The sequence below is a fragment of the Prionailurus viverrinus genome, chromosome C1, assembly GCF_022837055.1.
Source record: "Prionailurus viverrinus isolate Anna chromosome C1, UM_Priviv_1.0, whole genome shotgun sequence".
Lineage (NCBI taxonomy): Eukaryota > Metazoa > Chordata > Mammalia > Carnivora > Felidae > Prionailurus > Prionailurus viverrinus.
The window spans coordinates 113,224,323-113,243,438 of NC_062568.1; the positions used below are offsets into that span (position 1 = coordinate 113,224,323).

The 19,116-nt window shown below is 41.1% G+C and overlaps 2 protein-coding genes across 3 annotated transcripts in view; one reads left to right on the plus strand and one right to left on the minus strand.

Annotated features, from left to right (window-relative positions):
* The window catches only part of SPAG17 (sperm associated antigen 17), a 235,344-nt gene extending 218,464 nt beyond the window's left edge, over positions 1 to 16,880 (plus strand). The window contains exon 49 of the mRNA XM_047871565.1: positions 16,751 to 16,880. The gene's annotated coding sequence lies outside the window, so the exon portion shown is untranslated. The remainder of the gene's footprint in view (positions 1 to 16,750) is intronic.
* Positions 10,549 to 19,116, minus strand: part of WDR3 (WD repeat domain 3) — a 31,796-nt gene continuing 23,228 nt past the window's right edge. The window contains exons 19-28 of one of the 2 annotated variants that reach the window (XM_047871567.1): positions 18,694 to 18,828; positions 18,366 to 18,416; positions 17,291 to 17,356; positions 16,701 to 16,793; positions 16,162 to 16,209; positions 15,219 to 15,262; positions 13,444 to 13,572; positions 11,592 to 11,685; positions 11,122 to 11,289; positions 10,549 to 10,741 (exon numbers count right to left, since the gene is read on the minus strand). In XM_047871567.1, coding sequence (XP_047727523.1) covers positions 11,134 to 11,289; positions 11,592 to 11,685; positions 13,444 to 13,572; positions 15,219 to 15,262; positions 16,162 to 16,209; positions 16,701 to 16,793; positions 17,291 to 17,356; positions 18,366 to 18,416; positions 18,694 to 18,828 — 816 coding nt within the window. In that variant the 3' untranslated portion in view covers positions 10,549 to 10,741; positions 11,122 to 11,133. Of the gene's footprint in view, positions 11,290 to 11,591; positions 11,686 to 13,443; positions 13,573 to 15,218; positions 15,263 to 16,161; positions 16,210 to 16,700; positions 16,794 to 17,290; positions 17,357 to 18,365; positions 18,417 to 18,693; positions 18,829 to 19,116 lie in introns of both variants that reach the window. The other variant, XM_047871568.1, reaches the window with a different exon arrangement.

Genomic DNA, 19,116 nt, shown 5'->3' on the forward strand with positions numbered 1-19,116 from the left:
AGGGATTGGTTGTAATAATTCCATTTTCATTCATGATTTTATCTATTTGGGTCATCTCCCTTTTCTTTTTGAGAAGCCTGGCTAGAGGTTTATCAATTTTGTTTATTTTTTCAAAAAACCAACTCTTGGTTTCATGGATCTGCTCTACAGTTTTTTTAGATTCTACATTGCTTATTTCTGCTCTGACCTTTATTATTTCTCTTCTTCTGCTGGGTTTGGGGTGTCTTTGCTGTTCTGCTCCTATTTCCTTTAGGTGTGCTGTTAGATTTTGTATTTGGGATTTTTCTTGTTTCTTGAGATAGGCCTGGACTGCAATGTATTTTCTTCTCAGGACTGCCTTCGCTGCATCCCAAAGCGTTTGGATTGTTGTATCTTCATTTTCATTTATTTCCATATATTTTTAAATTTCTTCTCTAATTACCTGGTTGACCCTTTCATTCTTTAGTAGGATGTTCTTTAACCTCCATGCTTTTGGAGGTTTTCCAGACTTTTTCCTGTGGTTGATTTCAAGCTTCATAGCATTGTGGTCTGAAAGTGTGCATGGTATGATCTCAATTCTTTTATACTTATGAAGGGCTGTTTTGTGACCCAGTGTGTGATCTATCTTGGAGAATGTTCCATGTGCACTCGAGAACAAAGTATATTCTGTTGTTTTGGCATGCAGAGTTCTAAATATATCTGTCAAGTCCATCTGATCCAATGTGTCATTCAGGGCCCTTGTTTCTTTATTGATCCTGTATCTAGATGATGCATTACTGTAAGTGGAGTATTAAAGTCCCCTGCAATTACCACATTCTTATCAATAAGGTTGCTTATGTTTATGATTGTTTTATATATTTGGGGGCTCCGGTATTCGGTGCATAGACATTTATAATTGTTAGTTCTTCCTGATAGACCCTGTAATGATTATATAATGCCCTTCTTCATTTCTTGTTACAGCCTTTAATTTAAAGTCTAGTTTGTCTGATAGAAGTATGGCTACTCCAGCTTTCTTTTGACTTCTAGTAGCATGATAGTTCTCCATCCCGTCACTTTCAATCTGAAGGTGTCCTCAGGTCTAAAATGAGTCTCTTGTAGACAGCAAATAGATGGGTCCTGTTTTTTTATCCATTCTGCTATCCTATGTCTTTTGGTTGGAGCATTTAGTCCATTTACATTCAGTGTTATAATAGAAAGATATGGGTTTAGAGTCATTGTGATGTCTGTAGGTTTCATGCTTGTAGTGATGTCTCTGGTACTTTTTGGTCCTTGCAACATTTCACTCACAGAATCTCTTAGGATCTTTTGTAGGACTGGTTTAGTGGTGATGAATTCCTTCAGTTTTTGTTTGGGAAGACCTTTATCTCTTCTTCTATTGTGAACGATAGACTTGCTGGATAAAGGAATCTCGGCTGCATATTTTTTCTGTTCATGACATTGAAGGTTTCCTGCCATTCCTTTCTGGCCTGCCAATTTTTAGTAGATAGGTCTGCTACTACTCTTATGTGTCTACCTTTGTAAGTTATGGCCTGTTTATCCCTAGCTGCTTTCAGAATTTTCTCTTTATCCTTGTATTTTGCCAGTTTCAACTATGATATGTCATGCAGAAGATCGATTCAAGTTACATCTGAAGGGAGTACTCTGTGCCTCTTGGATCAATGCCTTTTTCCTTCACCAGATCGGGGAAGTTCTCAGCTATGATTTGTTCAAGTACACCTGCAGCCCCTTTCCTATCATACAAATACTGTTGCGTTTGATTGCATCACTTCTCTAATTCTCCCCTCATACTGCTGGATATTTTTATCTCTCTTTTTATCAGCTTCCTCTTTTCCCATTTTATCTTCTAAGTCACCTATTCTCTCCTCTGCCTCTTCAATCTGAAACTGTGGTCGCCTCCATTTTATTTTGCACCTCATTTATAGCATTTTTAGCTCCTCATGACTATTTCTTAGTCCCTTGATCTCTGTAGCAATAGATTCTCTGCTCTCCTCTATGCTTTTTTCAAGCCCAGCGATTAATTTTATGATTATTATTCTAAATTCTTGTTCCGTTATATTGCTTAAATTGTTTTTGGTCAATTCATTAGCTGTCACTACTTCCTGGAGTTTCTTTTGAGGAGAGTTCTTCCGTTTTTTCATTTTGGGTAGTCCCTGTGGTGGCTCCAAACTGCAGGGCACTTCCCCTGTGCTGTCTGGTGTAACTTGTGTTGGTGGGCAGGGCCGCAGTCAGACCTGATGTCTGTCCCCAGCCCACCGCTGGGGCCACAGACTGGTGTGTACCTTATCTTCCCCTCTCCCAGGGGCAGGACTCACTGTGGAGTGGTGTGGCCCCTGTCTGGGCTACTTGCACACTGCCAGGTTTGTGATGCTGCTTTGATGGGATCTGGCGTATTAGCTGGGGTGGATCCACAAGGTGCACAGGGGCGGGAAGGGCAGGCTTAGCTCGCTTTGCCTTTGGTGGTCCCCTGCGGGATGGGCCCTGCGGCACTGGGAGGGAGGCTGACCTGTCAGAGCGATGGATCCACAGAAGCACAGCGTTGGGCATATGCGAGGTGCAAGCAAGTTTGGTGACAGGAACTAGTTCCCTTTGGAATTTCGGCTGGGGGATGGGAGAGGGAGATGGCGCTTGCCAGCACCTTTGTTCCCCCCCACCAAGCTGAGCTCTGTGTTCCAGGGCTCAACAACCCTCCCTCCTGGCGTCCTCTTGCCCTCCCCACTCTCGAGAGCAGAGCTGTTGACTTTTAACATTCCAGATGTTAAGTCCTGCTGCCTGTCAGAACTCACCCAGTCCGGCCCCTCCGCTTTTGCAAGCCAGACTCGGGGGCTCTGCCTTGCCGGGTGGGCTAGCTGCGCCTCCACCGCCCCGGCTCCTTCCCGCCAGACCGTGTAGCACACACCGCCTTTCAGCCCTTCCTACTCTCTTCCGTGGGCCTCTTGTCTATGCTTGGTTCCAGAGAGTCCGTTCTGCTGGTCTTCTGGCGGTTTTCTGGGTTATTTAGGCAGATGTGGCTGGAATCTATGTGATCAGCAGGACAAGGTAAGCCCAGCATCTTCCTACACCGCCATCTTCCCCTCTTCTTTCATCTTAAAGACAAACATCTAGTCTATAGATTCTCTGTAATATTGCCCAGAGCTAACAGATAACATGTTAGTCTATTTCCTTCCCATCCCTCCTATGTGTGTGTACTGGAATCATTCTGTAGTTTTAGATCTTGTGTGGCTCCCACAGTAACAGCACCATGTGTTTATTTTGAGCCAGTAAGCACTTCTATGAGGGTAGACACTAATGTGCCTATTTTATAGATGAGTAACCACGTTAAGTAATTTGCTCTACAGAAGCCATATTAGTTACCTATTGCTACAAAACAAATCACCCTAAAATGTAGTGGCTTAAAACAACAGATACTTAAGATCTCCTCGCCTCTGTGGTTCCAGAATCCAGGCAGAACTCAGTTGGATACTCTGGCTCAACTAGGGACGAATCTGCTTTTAGCCCACACGGGCAGTCATTGGCAGGAGGCAGCTCCTTGCCACGTGGGCCTCTCCTTAGGGAACCCCACAGCAGGCAGCCTGGTTCATCAGAAGAAGAAGAGCCTGAGAGTGTGAGCAAGGTGGAATTCAGTGTCTTATACCCCAATCTTGGAAGAGACAGGCCACTACATTTGCCGTAGTCTGTTCTTCAGAAGTCAGTCAGCCAGGTCCCAACCACTCCCACAGGGAAGGGATTACACGGGGGCAGCTGGCACTAGGCCTGACAAGGTCGGACGAGGTGTGTGCTCTGTCCTAAAATCACATGAGAGCTGCTCGAGCCCACAACATCTCAGAAATAAAGTGACGGGGCTGAGAATATAAGATGATGTTTCTCGTGAGAACCTCAGTCTCATCTTAAAACTCAGGATCTTGTATCATGAGGAAAAGGGGAGGACTGTGGATAGTGTATGGAGGCCGGGCGGCTTCCTGAGTTCGTGCCTGGCATGGACAGGCTACATAGAGCAGGCTCATCGATTATGTGGATAAGTGAGCAGAACCCTAGATACAGTCATGTCCTCAGTGAGACACCACTGCCTCCTTGTGCTGTCCCATATCATCTGCCATATTTATAGATTTCTTTGGGCGAGTTATGACTTAGGACACTTGCACTGAGAAACCATTTAATACCCGGTACACCAAGCACCTAACTTCCAGCCAGAAAATCTGAAAATGGTTAAGCAAATCTTCTTAAACAAAGACATATATAAATAATACAAGCTTAGATGTTATACTAATAAATCATTCGTGAGGCTTTTCTTTATGGCATCACCAGCTTCTACAGGTAACACTGCATGATTTGCAAGGGATATTATTCATAAAATGGTTCCTGTACTAAGGATTATATGTAGCCAATGGCTGGCGAAGCCATTATATGCTGACTAAATGACTAGGAATTGGCTTGGCTTAAAATTTACTTTTTAACTCACTGGTTAACCTCAAACCTTTAGGAGTAAGGAGTTTCAAGTACTTTGATGAAAAGTTGGAACTCAGTTACTTCCTGCACACATCACTTCATTCGCCATAAGCCCTCCTTCTCTTTGATGTGTGTAACCCTTTCCACACAGAAACACCTTTAAATCCCCTACTACTGTTAATCTTAAGTGATGGTAGAGAAATGGGAAAGCAACACTTCTAAAACACAAGGAGAGTACCCTCCTGAACTTGCTTTGGTTTGGAACCATCAAAAATGTTAATGGGAGATGCTGCAGCTATTTGGGGATGAACGCTTCCAACAAGCACAGACGTGATGTGGATCCAGCCTTTGCTCACTCAAGAACTAAGACACCTTTCAGTAAGTACACTAACTCCTCTCTCTAGTGGCAGGAACAGCCACCTAAAGAAAAGTCTGCTGCTTCAGACTAAAATCCACCATGCGATCTCTTCTCTTACCTTTTTGTAGTTAAGCCTCAGGAACTCTATGCCAAAAGAATCTTTCTTTACTCCTATTCTGCCCAGTGAATAACCCCACTATATTCCTTACTTTGCTTCCGTGACTGTGTTATGTGTAGGAACAGTATTGGACTTGTGGGGACCTCGGAGAATGACACAAGGACTACAGCTCTGAGACTGTCAAGAAAATGGTGGCACCACAACACAGCACCAATGAAATGGACATATTCACAGAAGGACACCACCCACTGAAACTGACTCAAGAAGACAGAAGACGACAGCAGTGGAGTAGGAGAACCCTGGGCTTATCTTGTCCGACAAACAACAACTAGATAATTATAAAATCACCCTAAATACCCCAGAAATCAATTGACAGACTAAACTCCACAACTAAAGGCAGAGAAGAGGCCACCTTGAAGAAGGTAGTAAGTGTGGAGATGTGTTTTAGGGAAGAAATGGGTGCTGTGGAGGCAAGGGAGCTGTGGTCACAGAGAACAGCATTTATATATATACGTACGTATGTATGTATGTATATATATGACAGAGGGGAATAGCAGCCAGGGGAAGCAGAAGGAGAATGTTTCCCTAAAGCCATTTTCTTGGAAAATGAGAAAGGCTGCAACCAGCGGGCTTAGAGCCTGGTTTTAAAGGTCAGCAGTGGCTTGGCTGGGAGAGAGCCCAGGGGGCACTGTGCTGCTCCTGAAGAGAAAGCAGACAGACAACCCAGGGGGAAATAGTGTGGAAACATCTGAAGAACACCTGGGGCACAGGGAATATTATTCACTCTTCTCCACAGCATCCCTGAGAGGCAACCATAGACACCTCTCTGGGAACAAAGGAGCTGGCAGGCACCATTTCCCTCCCCTGCCCCTCAGCATAAACACAGAGCCACCCTGAGGGAAGCAGCTCAGTGTTGACACTGGCTGCCTAATTTGCTTACTCCAAGCCCCACACACCTCTCCGCTCTGGCAGGACTGCTCTTCTCAGTCAAGCCTGCCTCAGTCCCAGCAAGGCGGGCCCCTAGCCTACAAGACAAGTACAAATCCCTGTCCACACATCACCAAGTCATATTATAATTAAATTAAATTTGCAAACATAATGATAAAGAAAAACCTTAAAAGCAACAAGACAGAAGAAGTCCCTCACTTACAAGGGAAAACCTATATGGCTAGCTGGGGATTTCTCAACAGAAATTTGACAAGCCAGAAGGGAGTGGTAGGATATATTCAAAGTGCTGAGTGGGAAAAATCTGCAGCCAAGAATACTCTATCCAGCAAGGCTATCATTCAGAATAAAAGGAGTGACAGTTTTCTAGACAAAAATGAAATTCATGACCACTAACCCAGCACTGCAAGAAATATCAAAGGGGACTCTGACTACAAAGGAAACCAAAAGCGAAAAGAAGAAAAGGATCAAAGAAAATCTTCAGAAACGAGAAAAAATAAAGTGGCAATAAATACACGTCTATCAATAATTACTTTGAATATAAATGGACTAAATGCTCCAATCAAAAGACATGGGGACCCTTCTATATGCTGCCTACAAGAGACTCATTTTAGACCTAAAGACAACCACAGATAGAAAGTGGGGGGATGGTGAAATATCTATCATGCAAATGGATGTCAAAAGAAAGCCAGAGTAGCAGTACTTCTATTGGACAAACTAGACTTCAAAACAAAGACTTTATAAAGAGACAAGAGTGTTATATAATCATTAAGGGGACAAACCACCAAGAAGATATAACAATTGTTCAGTATTTATACACCCAACTCGGAAGTACCCAAATATATATAAAACAATCAATAACAAACATAAACGAACTATACACAATAACACATAATAGTAGGGCACTTTAATACCCCACTTACACCAAGGGACAGATCACCTAAACAGAAAATCAACAAGGAAACAATGGCTTTGAATGACACGCTTGACCAGATGGGCCTAACGGATGTATTTACAACATCCTATCCTAAAACAACAGAATACATATTTTTTCAAGTGCACATGGAACATTCTCCAGAACAGATCACATATTAGGTCACAAAACAGGCGTCAACAAATACAAAAAGATTGAGATCATACCATGCATATTTCAGACCACAGCACTATGAAACTTGAAGTCAACCACAAGAAAAAATTTGGAAAGACCACAAATACAGAAAAACTAAACAACATGTTACTAAACAATGAATGGGTCAACCAGGAAATCAAAGAAGAAAAAAAAAAAAAATACATGGAAACAAATGAAAATGAAAACATAGCAGTCCAAAACCTTTGTTTGGGATGCAGCAAAAGCAGTTACAAGAGGGAAGTTTATAGCTATACAAGCCTATCTCAAGAAGCAAGAAACATCTCAAATAAATGACCTAACATTATACCTAAAGGAGCTAGAAAAAGAACAACAAATGAAGCCTAAAGCCAGCAGAAGAAGGGAAATAATATAAATTATCTTATTTAGAAACTAAAAAAAAACCAAAACAAACAAAAACAACCCCGATAAAACAGATTGGTGAAACCAGGAGATGGTTCTTGGGAAAAACATCAGTTAAATTGATAAACCTCTAGCCAGACTTATCAAGAAAAAGGACTCAAACAAATAAAATCACAAATGAGAGATGAGCATAACCAACACCACAGAAGTACAACAATTAAGAGAATATTATGAGAACTATATGCCAACAAATTGAACAACCTGGAAGAAATGGATAAATTCCTAGAAACATGAACTACCAAAATTGAAACAAAAAGAAAACGAACATACCAATAAGCAGCATAGAACTGATCAGTAATAAAAAAAAGTCCCAACAAACAAAAGTCCAGGGCTAGATGGCTTCACAGGGGAATTCTATGAAATATTTAAAGAAGAGTTCATGCCTATTCTTCTCAAACTGTTTGAAAAAACAGAAAAGGAAAGAAAACTTCCAAATTCATTTTATGAAGCCAGCATTACCCTTATACCAAAACCAGATAAAGACTCTACTAAAAAAGAGAACTATAGGCCAATATTCTGATGAACATGGATGCAAAAATTCTCAATAAAACACCAGCAAACCAAATCCAACAGTAACATATTCACTATGATCAAGTGGGATTTATTTCTGGGCTGCAAGGGTGGTTCAATATTCACAAATCAATCATCATGATACACCACATTAATAAAAGAAAGATAAGAACCATATGATCCTCTCAATAGATGCAGAAAAAGCATTTGACAAAGTACAACATCCATTCATGATAAAAACCCTCAACAAAGTAAGTTTAGAGGGAACATATTTCAACATAATAAAGACCATATATGAAACACCCACAGCTAATATCATCCTCAACGAGTAAAACTGAGAGCTTTTCCTCTACAGAACAAGACAGGGATGTCCACTCTCACCACAGTTATTTAATACAGCACTGGGAGTCCTAGCCTCAGCAATCAGACAACAAAAAGAAATAAAAGGCATTCAAATTGGCAAGGAAGAAGCCAAACTTTCACTATGTGCAGATGACATAATACTCTATGTAGAAAACCTGAAAGGCTCCACCAAAAAACTGCCAGAACTGACACATTAATTCAGTAAAGTCACAGGATACAAAATCAACATACAGAACCTGTTGCATTTCTATATACCAATAATGAAGCAGCAGAAAGAGAAATTAAGAAAACATTCCCATTTACAACTGCACCAAAAACATAAGATACCTAGGAATAAACCTACCCAAAGGGGTAAAAGACCAATACTCAGAAAACTATAAAACACTGATGAAAAGAAATTGAAGATGACACAAGGAAATGGAAAAACATTCCAGGCTCATGAGTTAGAAGAACAAATAATGTTAAAATGTCTATATTACACAAAGCAATCTACACATTTAATGCAATCTCTATCAAAATACCACCAGAAATTTTCACATGGCTAGAAGAAACAATCCGAAAATTTGTATGGAACCACAAAAGATCCTGAATAGCCAAAGCAATCTTGAAAACACAAAGCAAAGCTGGAGGCATCACAGTTCTAGACTTCAAGTTATATTACAAAGCTGAAGTGAGCCAAAGAGTACGGCACTGCCACAAAAACAGACATGCAGACCAATGAAACAGAACAGAAAACCCAGAAATGAACCCACAACTATATGGTCAACTAATGTTCAACAAAGCAGGAAAAGCATATCCAATGGGAAAAAGACAGCCTCTTCAACAAATGGTGTTGGGAAAACTGGACAGCAATGTGCAAAACAATGAAACTGGACCACTTTCTTACACCAAACACAAAAATCAATTCAAAATGGATGAAAGACCTACATGTGAGACCTGAAACCATAAAATTCTGAGAGAACACAGTAACCTTTTTGACATCGAGCATAGCCAACTTCTTTCTAGGTATGTCTTCTGAGGCAAGGGAAACAAAAGCAAAAATAAATTATTGGGACCTCATCAAAATAAAAAGCTTCTGCACAGCGAAGGACACAATCAACAAAACTAAAAGAAAGCCTGCTGAAGGGGAGAAGATATTTGCAAATGACATATCTGATAAAGGGTTAGTATCCAAAATCTATAAAGAACTTACCCAACTCAACACACACAATAAACAAATAATCCCATTTAAAAATGAGAAGACATGAACAGACCTTTTTCCAAAGATGACATCCAGATGGCCAACAGACATACAAAAAGATGTTCAACATCACTCGTCATCAGGGAAATACCAATCAAAACTACAAAGAAAGATCACGTCACACCTGTCAGAATGGCTAAAATCAACAACACAAGAAACCACAGGTGCTGGTGAGGATGTAGAGAAAGTGGAACCCTCTTGCACTGTTGGTGGGAATGCAAACTGGTGCAGCTGCTCTGGAAAACAGTGTGGAGTTTCCTCAAAAAATTAAAGTTAGAATTAACCTATGATCCAGCAATTGCACTATGAGGCGTTTACCCAAAGAATACAAAAGTACTAATTCAAAGGGATAATGCATCTCAATGTTTATAGCACCAAAACCTTTAATAGTCAAATTATGGAAGCAGCCCAAGTGTCCATCGGTTGATGAATGGATAAAGACGTGGTACATACGTACAATGGGATATTAGCCACAAAACAGGATGAAATTTTGCCATTTGCAATGGCATAGATGGAGCGAGAGAGTATTATTATACTATGAAAAATAAGTCAGAGAAAGACAATTATGATTTCACTCATACCTGGAATTTAAGAAACAAAACAAATGAACAAACTGAGAAAAAGAGAGAAGCAAACCAAGAAAGAGATTTAACTGTAGAGAACAAACTGATGGTTACCAGAAGGAGGCGGTGGGGGGAGATGGGTTAAATAGGCAATGGGGATTAAGGAGTGCACTTGTGATGAGCATTGCATGTTGTATGAAAGTGCTGAATCACTATACTGGACATGCGACTCTAATGTTACACAGTATGTTAACTAACGAGAATTTAAATAAATCTTAAAGAAGAAAAAAAAAACAAACACAAATCCAAACAGAACTGTAACAAGGTTGGATTAGTGCCTTAAAAACTTCCCACAAAGAAAAGTCAGGCCCAAAGGAATGTATCCATTTCTTTTCCTAAAATATTCTCACCTCCCCAAATCCCTACCGTGTACATACATATGTATATGCTATTAATCACCCAAAAGCCCAGTAAGACATCTCAGCTTAACTACACTTTAATTAGAAACAAGTAGAAAAGATTAGCAATTAGATATTTTTACATACAGTTATAACCTCCTGCAAGAGGTTGAGCTTAAGGAGGCTGTTTTAGATCATTTTTATGGTCCTTTTCAGCTAAGTCCATGACTCTGCACTTATGGGGAGAGGGCAATCAATTGTGCACTTGACGGTCTCTGCAGGAGATAAAACATAATACAAAGAGTAACATATCAACAAATCTTCTGTTATCACAGAAATAAGAAAAACTTTTGAAATGTTCATTTTAGCTCTAGTGAAATAACTAGTAAAAAACAAACAAAAAGTTCGTTGTTCCCTGACAGAATATGATAGGAACACCTCCTGCAGGGCTCAACCTCTGAGGGCACAGAAAGATTTTGAACTCTGAGGCCTTATGTCCAAGACATGGGGCCCATAATCTCACATTGGGATCTCCTCAGGCAAAGCTGGGAACCACATCCTGACATCTTCTGTAACACAGTAAGCGCTGGTCTTTGGTAATTTTTAAGTTGATAGCTTAGTTTAGAAGTCCTTTTAAATAAAAAGAAAAGGGTACCGCATTTCAATTTTAAGTATATGTTAAAATTAGCTTCTCCCTCTTTTTCCTCTTCCTCTTCTTTTCTTCCAAGTGGCTGGTAGCATCAGCAAAAAACATAACTTCACTTTTTGCCTCGCATTCCCTCTTGAGATATTCAAGACCTGCCATATTGAAGCCAATAACATCCTGGGGAGGGATAGAAGAAAGGTGAGATGAACATTCTCTCACTTGAGTTCAATCGCAGCAGCATGTGCAAGTCAGGAGAACCAATGGTTCAGGTGTTCTTAGGCATCCCTCCTTGTCTAAGGTCTTTCTTGTTTTGTTTTCTTCTCTCTATTCTTTATCCAAGACAGTGGAAATCTTACCTCAATACAGATATATGTCTGGTCAATATCACCAAAGACAAGGCACAGCTCACTGTGCTACTTCAAAGTCACACACACACTAGGATTTCCCCCTCATTACTGCATTACTACAGGGATACCTACCCGGACTTGGCTGACTTTTGAAATAGTTGTTTCCTTTAATTTTTCAATGACTGGCACAAGCATTTGGTTACTAGTGATCTGCCCAAAGTGAATCCTAATAGAAAAACAAAACAGTCACGTTACAAAGAGAGGTAGTGCTCCGCTTATCCTTTCTAGAAAAGCAAACAGATAATATCAAAGCAAAAAAAAAAAAAAAAAAAAAAGCAAAAAAAGGATTAATTTTACCATATCATGGTAGTATAAAAAATGGCTGAAGATGTTTCCTCTCTACTACTCGCTTTTATCTGATGTCAATTTTAACAATACTATCCTAAAAGTTATGGCACATTCAACTTGTTTGCAAAGCTGGCCCTTTTCCCTGCCATCTACCATGAGGCCGCAGACTTTGACAACGGTATTCTAGGAAAGCTCAGAGAGGAATAAGCGTGCTAAGAAATGCTAACTCAACAAAGGTTTGTTAATATTTCTAGGGAAGCCACAGCAGAAAAGAAGATAGTCACTGACGAGAGAGTCAAACTCTGACCTACAGTACCAAGATGACCTACAATGAATTCATATTCCTCGATGCGTAACTCACACTCATGTGTGACCTGTCACAGCTACTTGTAAGGCACTAGGCATCTCCAACCCTCTGATATGCTGGAAATATTCCTAGTGTTTCCCTTAAGATCAGAAACCCCGATTTAGTACCTATGCCAAGCAGTAAGAAATTATTAGCAACATCGTTGAGTGCCAATTTGAGGCCTCATCACTTGCCTCAAATTATAAATATGGCAAGAGACTAACATAAACATATCCCTGTTCTTCTATTGCTACTATCTTGATGGAATAAAAGGAACACAGGATTAAGAGTCATGAAAACAGGTCAATTCAAATATGAATTCTCTAAATATATCTCTTTGTTAGTTTTTTTTTTTTTTTTTTTTTAATTTTTTTTTCAACGTTTATTTATTTTTTTGGGACAGAGAGAGACAGAGCATGAACGGGGGAGAGGCAGAGAGAGAGGGAGACACAGAATCGGAAACAGGCTCCAGGCTCTGAGCCATCAGCCCAGAGCCCGATGCGGGGCTCGAACTCACGGACCGCGAGATCGTGACCTGGCTGAAGTCGGACGCTTAACCGACTGCGCCACCCAGGCGCCCCTCTTTGTTAGTTTTTTAACTCTTTGGTATTGGCTGATGAGTTTGTATCTTGTCTTCCTAACAGCGTTTCAAGGTGTTGGATCTGTCTCTATTCCCGGTCTCTGCTGTAACAGCTGGAGACTGAGGGGGCAGAGATACAAGAGTACACTCTTAAACTCCTACAAACACACTCTTCTCAATTACACATTAAGAGCAATTTTACATATTTAAGAATAGTCTAATAAACATATTTCCTTTGTTTCTTACTTCCCTCTGGATATGCCCTGATGTTTCCATTTGTTTCTAGAGACCCAGGAAAATAAAGGCACTATTCCAGACGATGCTGTTAGGAGGACAAAACCAAATCCTTTTGCTTACACTAAACAGTTAAACAGACACAACGAATGAGGCCAACTGGCCACTCAGTACTGGGCTCTCAGCAAACAGACCAGAACCAGAGCTACTGCAGCCTGGAGGCTTATGCCTACTAAGCATCCCTGAGCAGTGCTCCGCCTCATTACTTAAAGAGATGGGCCACCATGACCCTTGTTTAAGGACAAGACTGATTCCACAGCATAAGAAATAATTTATGTCATACAGCAGTGAAATCCTGTAACCATCTCTGAGTCTCAAACATCGGAGTTCCTAATTCCAGTGTGGACACCATCAGTTAAAGTAGCACCGGGGCGGTCAGGCCGAGTAGACACGGTACTCTTTGGAAAGCAGGTTACCTGAGCAGAAAGAAGAGGCACCTGCACAGAAGTTCAATATCAGAGCCCAGCTGGATGAATTCGTTAAAGAGCTTCAGGACGTCTGGGACGTAAGAGAAAGGCAGCACAAGCAGAGACTCTTCCAGCTCGCTGAAGACAAAGAGAATAAACACTAAAAATGCCACATTTCTTAACCTGCTCAATTTTAAAACTTCTACTGATTTTTCTATGATTTTATGTTTGAATAGATCTTACCCATTCAGAGTTAAATTTAATATTCGTTTATATTCTGGATGGTTCCCTCTTTTCCATGTTTTGTTTTTTACATTTAATATTTTAATCTATTTGATGCATTCTGGTCCATGGCGCGATAGGAGAATCTAACTGTTTTTCCAGATTAACTAATTTCTCCAAAGTCTTTTGTTGAATGTTCCACCTTTACATTATGATACTTCTTTTACCATGTATTGAATCTTCACATTTTAGACTCTCTTTCAGGGCTTTCAAGTTGGTCCTCATGACTGACTGATTCTGACAACAATCCTGTAGTGTTTTAGTTCTGCTAATTTTATAGCTTTTTAATCCAGGAGAATCTAACTCTCTCTTGCTATTCTTCTGGTTTGTTTTACTTTTTTTGAACTAGTTCTAATATCATTTCATCAATTCCAATTCCAAATCTCAAGAGGACTTCAACCAGAGTCACCAACCTGTAAATTAGTTTTTTTAAAAAAACAAGTAAATCTTTAGAACACAGAATCTTCCCTTCTAGGAATGTGTAACACTTCCATTCATTTAAATTTTCTTTTACGTTTCTCTAGTGAAGTTTCGTCATTATCCTCAGGTCTGTTTACTTCTTGTTGTAAGGGACAGATTCAGATATTGAGAATTGTTATGACCTATCAGTAGGTCAAACTCATAAATAAAACCCAAAGGTAAATCACAAACAAGAAACATGATCCTAAAAATAGAGAACAAGAGATATAAAGAATTTTTAGAAACCAATGAGAAATTACTGAAGAGTACAAGAAAGGGAAACTAAAAATTCACAGGAAAAAAAGACAAAAGGCCAACAAATTCATTCATAATTGAAAGAAATTAATATAATACAATACTACCTTTTGCCTCTGAAACTGGCAAAGAATTTTTCAAAGCCTGGTAAAAAGTCATTACAAGCATTCTGGAAAGTAATTCTGCAACACAGACCTTTAAGGAGCTCATGCCCATTGATCGGTTATTGTTATGCTAGGATTCTTATCTTAAAAAACAACAACGAAGATTTCTATGTAAAGGTGTTCATAGAAGCACTACTGCTAACAGCAAAAATCAAAAGCAAATCCAATAGTAATTATCCATGCAATGAGCGTTTTGATATAACGCAACGAATTTATTTTTGAAGAATATTGGTAACATGAGCAAACGCTCAGGAAATATTCTGTGAAAAAGGACAGGATACACATTATATACAGCAGGATTCCAATAAAAATAAGCCATCGGAAACACACAATCAGAAAAGGTTACCAGTTGGTACTTGTGACTGATGATGGATGCTTTCATTACCCCCAATGTGCAGTAGCACTACCCTTCGTTTGTCCCTAAAATTTCCCTTCATAGTTTAGGAGGAGCCTCCTGGCTCTGCCTCAAAAAGAGCCTTATAATGTATTATTTTCCACCAAAATGCTGACATAGTTCAACTTATATGGAAAATAACCCTCAGTTATAACTCCTGTTTATCTCATGGTCAGACAGGCAGTCAGTAAATGTTAGCTGACAAACTGTAACCGTACACTGGGACTCACCTCGACTTGATTCCTTTAAAAATCTCCAACACATAAGCTGAAGGCTGTAAAGGAAGCACAGCAGCCTTAGTGATGCCCTGGGTTGGTTTCTACGGAGGCTCCCTCATTCCTATCTCCTAAACACCAGGGATCCCGCTCACATGACCAACGGGGCTCTAAGAGGGCAATGCATGTGCGGGCTTAGAGTCTGTCACATTTGGGTTCGCAGTCCAGCTCTGCCACTCCCCAACTGTGTTACCTTCTATCTGTGAGTCAGGCCAGTTTCCTAGCAGTAAAATGAGGCTGCCCTGACTCACAGGATGAGTGCAACGAATGACACGTGCATGGAACGTACTGCAGACTGCTTGATGTGCACACGCTGTCCCATTTCTCCCTCCTCCTCTATCTGACTGACGTATGCCAACTTTTCCTCCGGAAACCTCAATTTCCAAGTTCATTTACATGGACAGAATCTGCAAGAGGGCTTTGGAAACTGGACAAATAAGCACTAGAAAATACAAGAATGCCATCCAGTCCAACCAAAAAGGATGGCTTGGAAGTTACGCTAAAATGGTCCTTTTGAAATACTCAACACCACGGAAGACAAAAGAAAGTTTTAATGGCAAAGTATTCCCCAATACGTCCAGCCTCAAACCATGCTTCTTGAGGGACGCCTGGGTGGCTCAGTCAGTTAAGAGTCCAACTCTGATCGTGGCTCAGGTCATGATCTCACAGTCCATGAGATCGAGCCCTGTGTCAGGCTCCGGGCTGACAGTAAGGAGCCTGCTTGGGATTCTCTCTTCTCTCTCTCCACCCTTCCCCCACTTACACTCCTCTCTTTCTCTCAAAATAAACAAACATTAAAAAAAAAAAAATCATGCCTCCTCACTTCCTACTTTGCCTCTCTTGTCCCTGAAAGGAACCTCTGAGTAACCAGGGGGAAGCTGTTAGACACTCTACTCACAGAGATGTTGCCATAGGCCATCAGGATGGGGTTGATGGGAAGAGGAACCTATGAAGAAATTATTAAATCACGTCATTAAAAAACAAGACTTGGATAGTGCCTGTCACAGGCGGGGCGACAATCGTACTCTAGTTTTGAAAAGGGAAACCCTACAAATTGAAAGAATATAAAACAATGACCAGGCCTTTTAGTTTTAATAGTGCTGAGAATGAGTTGGGACAATATTTTATCTGGAAATCTGGAATGGTTACAGTGCCTCTGCAACCAAAGCAGAAGCAGGAGTTTCTACCCAATATAATGGTCACCTCAGTCTGGAATTTCCTCTCTTTTGCTTTCCATTAAAACCAAGCTTCCCTCCTCCTAGGCCGCCCTCAACTCCTTCTTTCTAATATTTGAAATAGGAAAGACTCTATTACAGTCCAGCTGTAATAGAGATCTATTTGCAGATCTGAGTCAAGAAAGTCCTAAAACGATGGCTTTCATCTCAGGAATTCCATTTAGACACGTTTCTCAGAGTGTAACTTCATGGACTATCTCACCTCTTTCCCTGCAGCTTTACAAATGGCTTTGTGTTCCTTCATTTTTGCAGTTTCCTCTCGGTATAGCTCGACAGCCTCCATGATCCTCTCAGCCTACACAGATGGGGACAAAGGACAGACATCATTGCCACATGCCCCATCATCCCGGAACACTGCAACCAGAAGACCTGACTAGAGAACTACCAGATAACTTGAATCCGTGTAATAAACACGTGTCAGTAGAGTGCCAGACAGCCACTTGTAGACGTCTTTGGTTTTTCTTTTCTTTCTAATTTATGGGGAGGACACTAAGCGTCTTGGATTCAGGTGAGACCGTATGTACGTGCACTCAGGGAGCAGGGCAGCTCCCGGCACCTGAGAGGTGCCGCTTCCAGAACACTGGGGAGAATGAGCTCTCCTTTCTACAAACCATCACCGACTTGGCACTACTTCTGTCCTCGGTTACAAGGAAGGAAAACAGGGGTTATAATCTCCACCTACATATTTCATCAACTTTTCGCCACAAAAGGGCTATCTGGTTGACAAAAACTTTTCACTGAAAAGTTGGTATCCTCTTTAAAAATGAGATACTACATTCTGTATCAACTTACCGCTTTGACCGTTTCAATAGTTTTCTTTCCAGTAAAGTAATTGTCACCTTGAGTCTCTCCTGGAACCTGCCAGAAAAAAAGAGATCCTTGACAATATTGCTGAGAGGCATTACAGAACCAATTAGAGGCACCTGGGTGGCTCAGTAAGTTAAGCATCCGACTCTTGAATTCACCTCAGGTTGTGATCTCGTGATTTGTGAGATCAATCTGCACATCGGGCTCTAGGCTGACAGCGTGGAGCCTGCCTGGGATTCTCTCTCTCCCTCTCTCTCTGCCCCTCCCCTGCTTGCACACGTGTACATGCTCTCACTCAAAATAAATAGACATTAAAAAACAAAACAAAACAATAAATTAATCTTATATCCAGAAAAGAAGAGACATCACTATGTTATGATAATGGTAACATGGTGTTACCAACTACTGTTAATAGGGTACTTACTAAGTGCCAGACATTGGCAAGTATTTTATATTCATTATTATGAGAATATCCTATTCTACAAAAGTTTAAAGAAAATGCCCAAGGGAGCCTGGGTGGCTCAGTCAGTTGAGTGTCTGACTCTTGATTTTGGTTCCAGGTCATGGTCCCAGGGTTGTGAGGTTGAGCCCCCACTGGGTTCCACACTGAGTGTGGAGCCTGCTTGGGATTCTCTCTCTCTCTCTCTCTCTCTCTCTCTCTCTCTCTCTCTCTCTCTCTCTCCCTCTACTCCTGCCTCACTAGCATGTGCTCACACATTCTCTCTCTCTCTAAAATTAAAGGCAAAAAAAAACCCCAAATTCTGAAACCTTTTGATTTTTATATTTGTTCTATGATTCCATGAGGCCTCCTTAAAAAATGAAGCAAAACAATAGCGAGAATGACAATCATGCATTACCAAATTTGGTCAGTCATTTGTCCCTCAAAATAAGGATATACAGTTGAATCAAACAGGACTGCACAGACAGCGTCCTGCATGAGCTGGTGATGACTTCAGCATCTGATCCTAATTCTAATTCCATTAGAAATTCTTGAAACTAAAGTAAATTCGAATAAGATAATTACAGGGCTCAATCTCAGAGTCCCAAAAGATTTACTTACTACTGGCTGGTCTTCTTTGGCCACGCTCTCCTCATATTCTGCTTCCCTTTGCTGTCAAGAGAGAGATAGAAGTTAATCTGGAAGAAAAAACATGGTCTCTACATGAAGTGAAATGAGACTGAAAAGCTGCTTCTTTCAAAATGCAGTCCCCTAATAGCATCTCTGTCTCTGTGTGGCTGCTGAATCGGTGACAGTAGTGCTGGAAACATCTCCTGGAGGTCCCTGGATTCGCACTGGCTGAGGGGTGGCCACACTAGACAGAACGCCGTGGCTGGGACAGCAGGTCAGACACCCACCAGCACCTCCGTAACCAAGCCTAAGTCCTTACCATCTCCCTTTCTTCCTCAAGAATAAGAGGCTCCCTTGTTCTCTCCCAAAGTCTCAGAGATTTGTCATGGGACGACGACACAACATAGTCTCCACTGGGGCTTACAGCCAAGCACCAGATTTCCTGGTGGTGCCCCTGGAGAGAAAAGAAACAAAAACAAAAACCCTGAGAAGAAATACCTTATTCATTGACTGATACCTGCTCTACATCAGTGGGAAGCCCACACTTGATCTTGAAAATAGTTCTGAAAGGGGCGCCTGGGTGGCTCAGTCGGTTGAGTGTCCGACTTTGGCTCAGGTCATGATCTCACAGTCTGTGGGTTCGAGCCCCACATCAGGCTCTGTGCTGACAGCTCAGAGCCTGGAGCCTGCTTGGGATTCTGTGTCTTCCTGTCTCTCTGCCCCTCCCCACCTCATCCTCTGT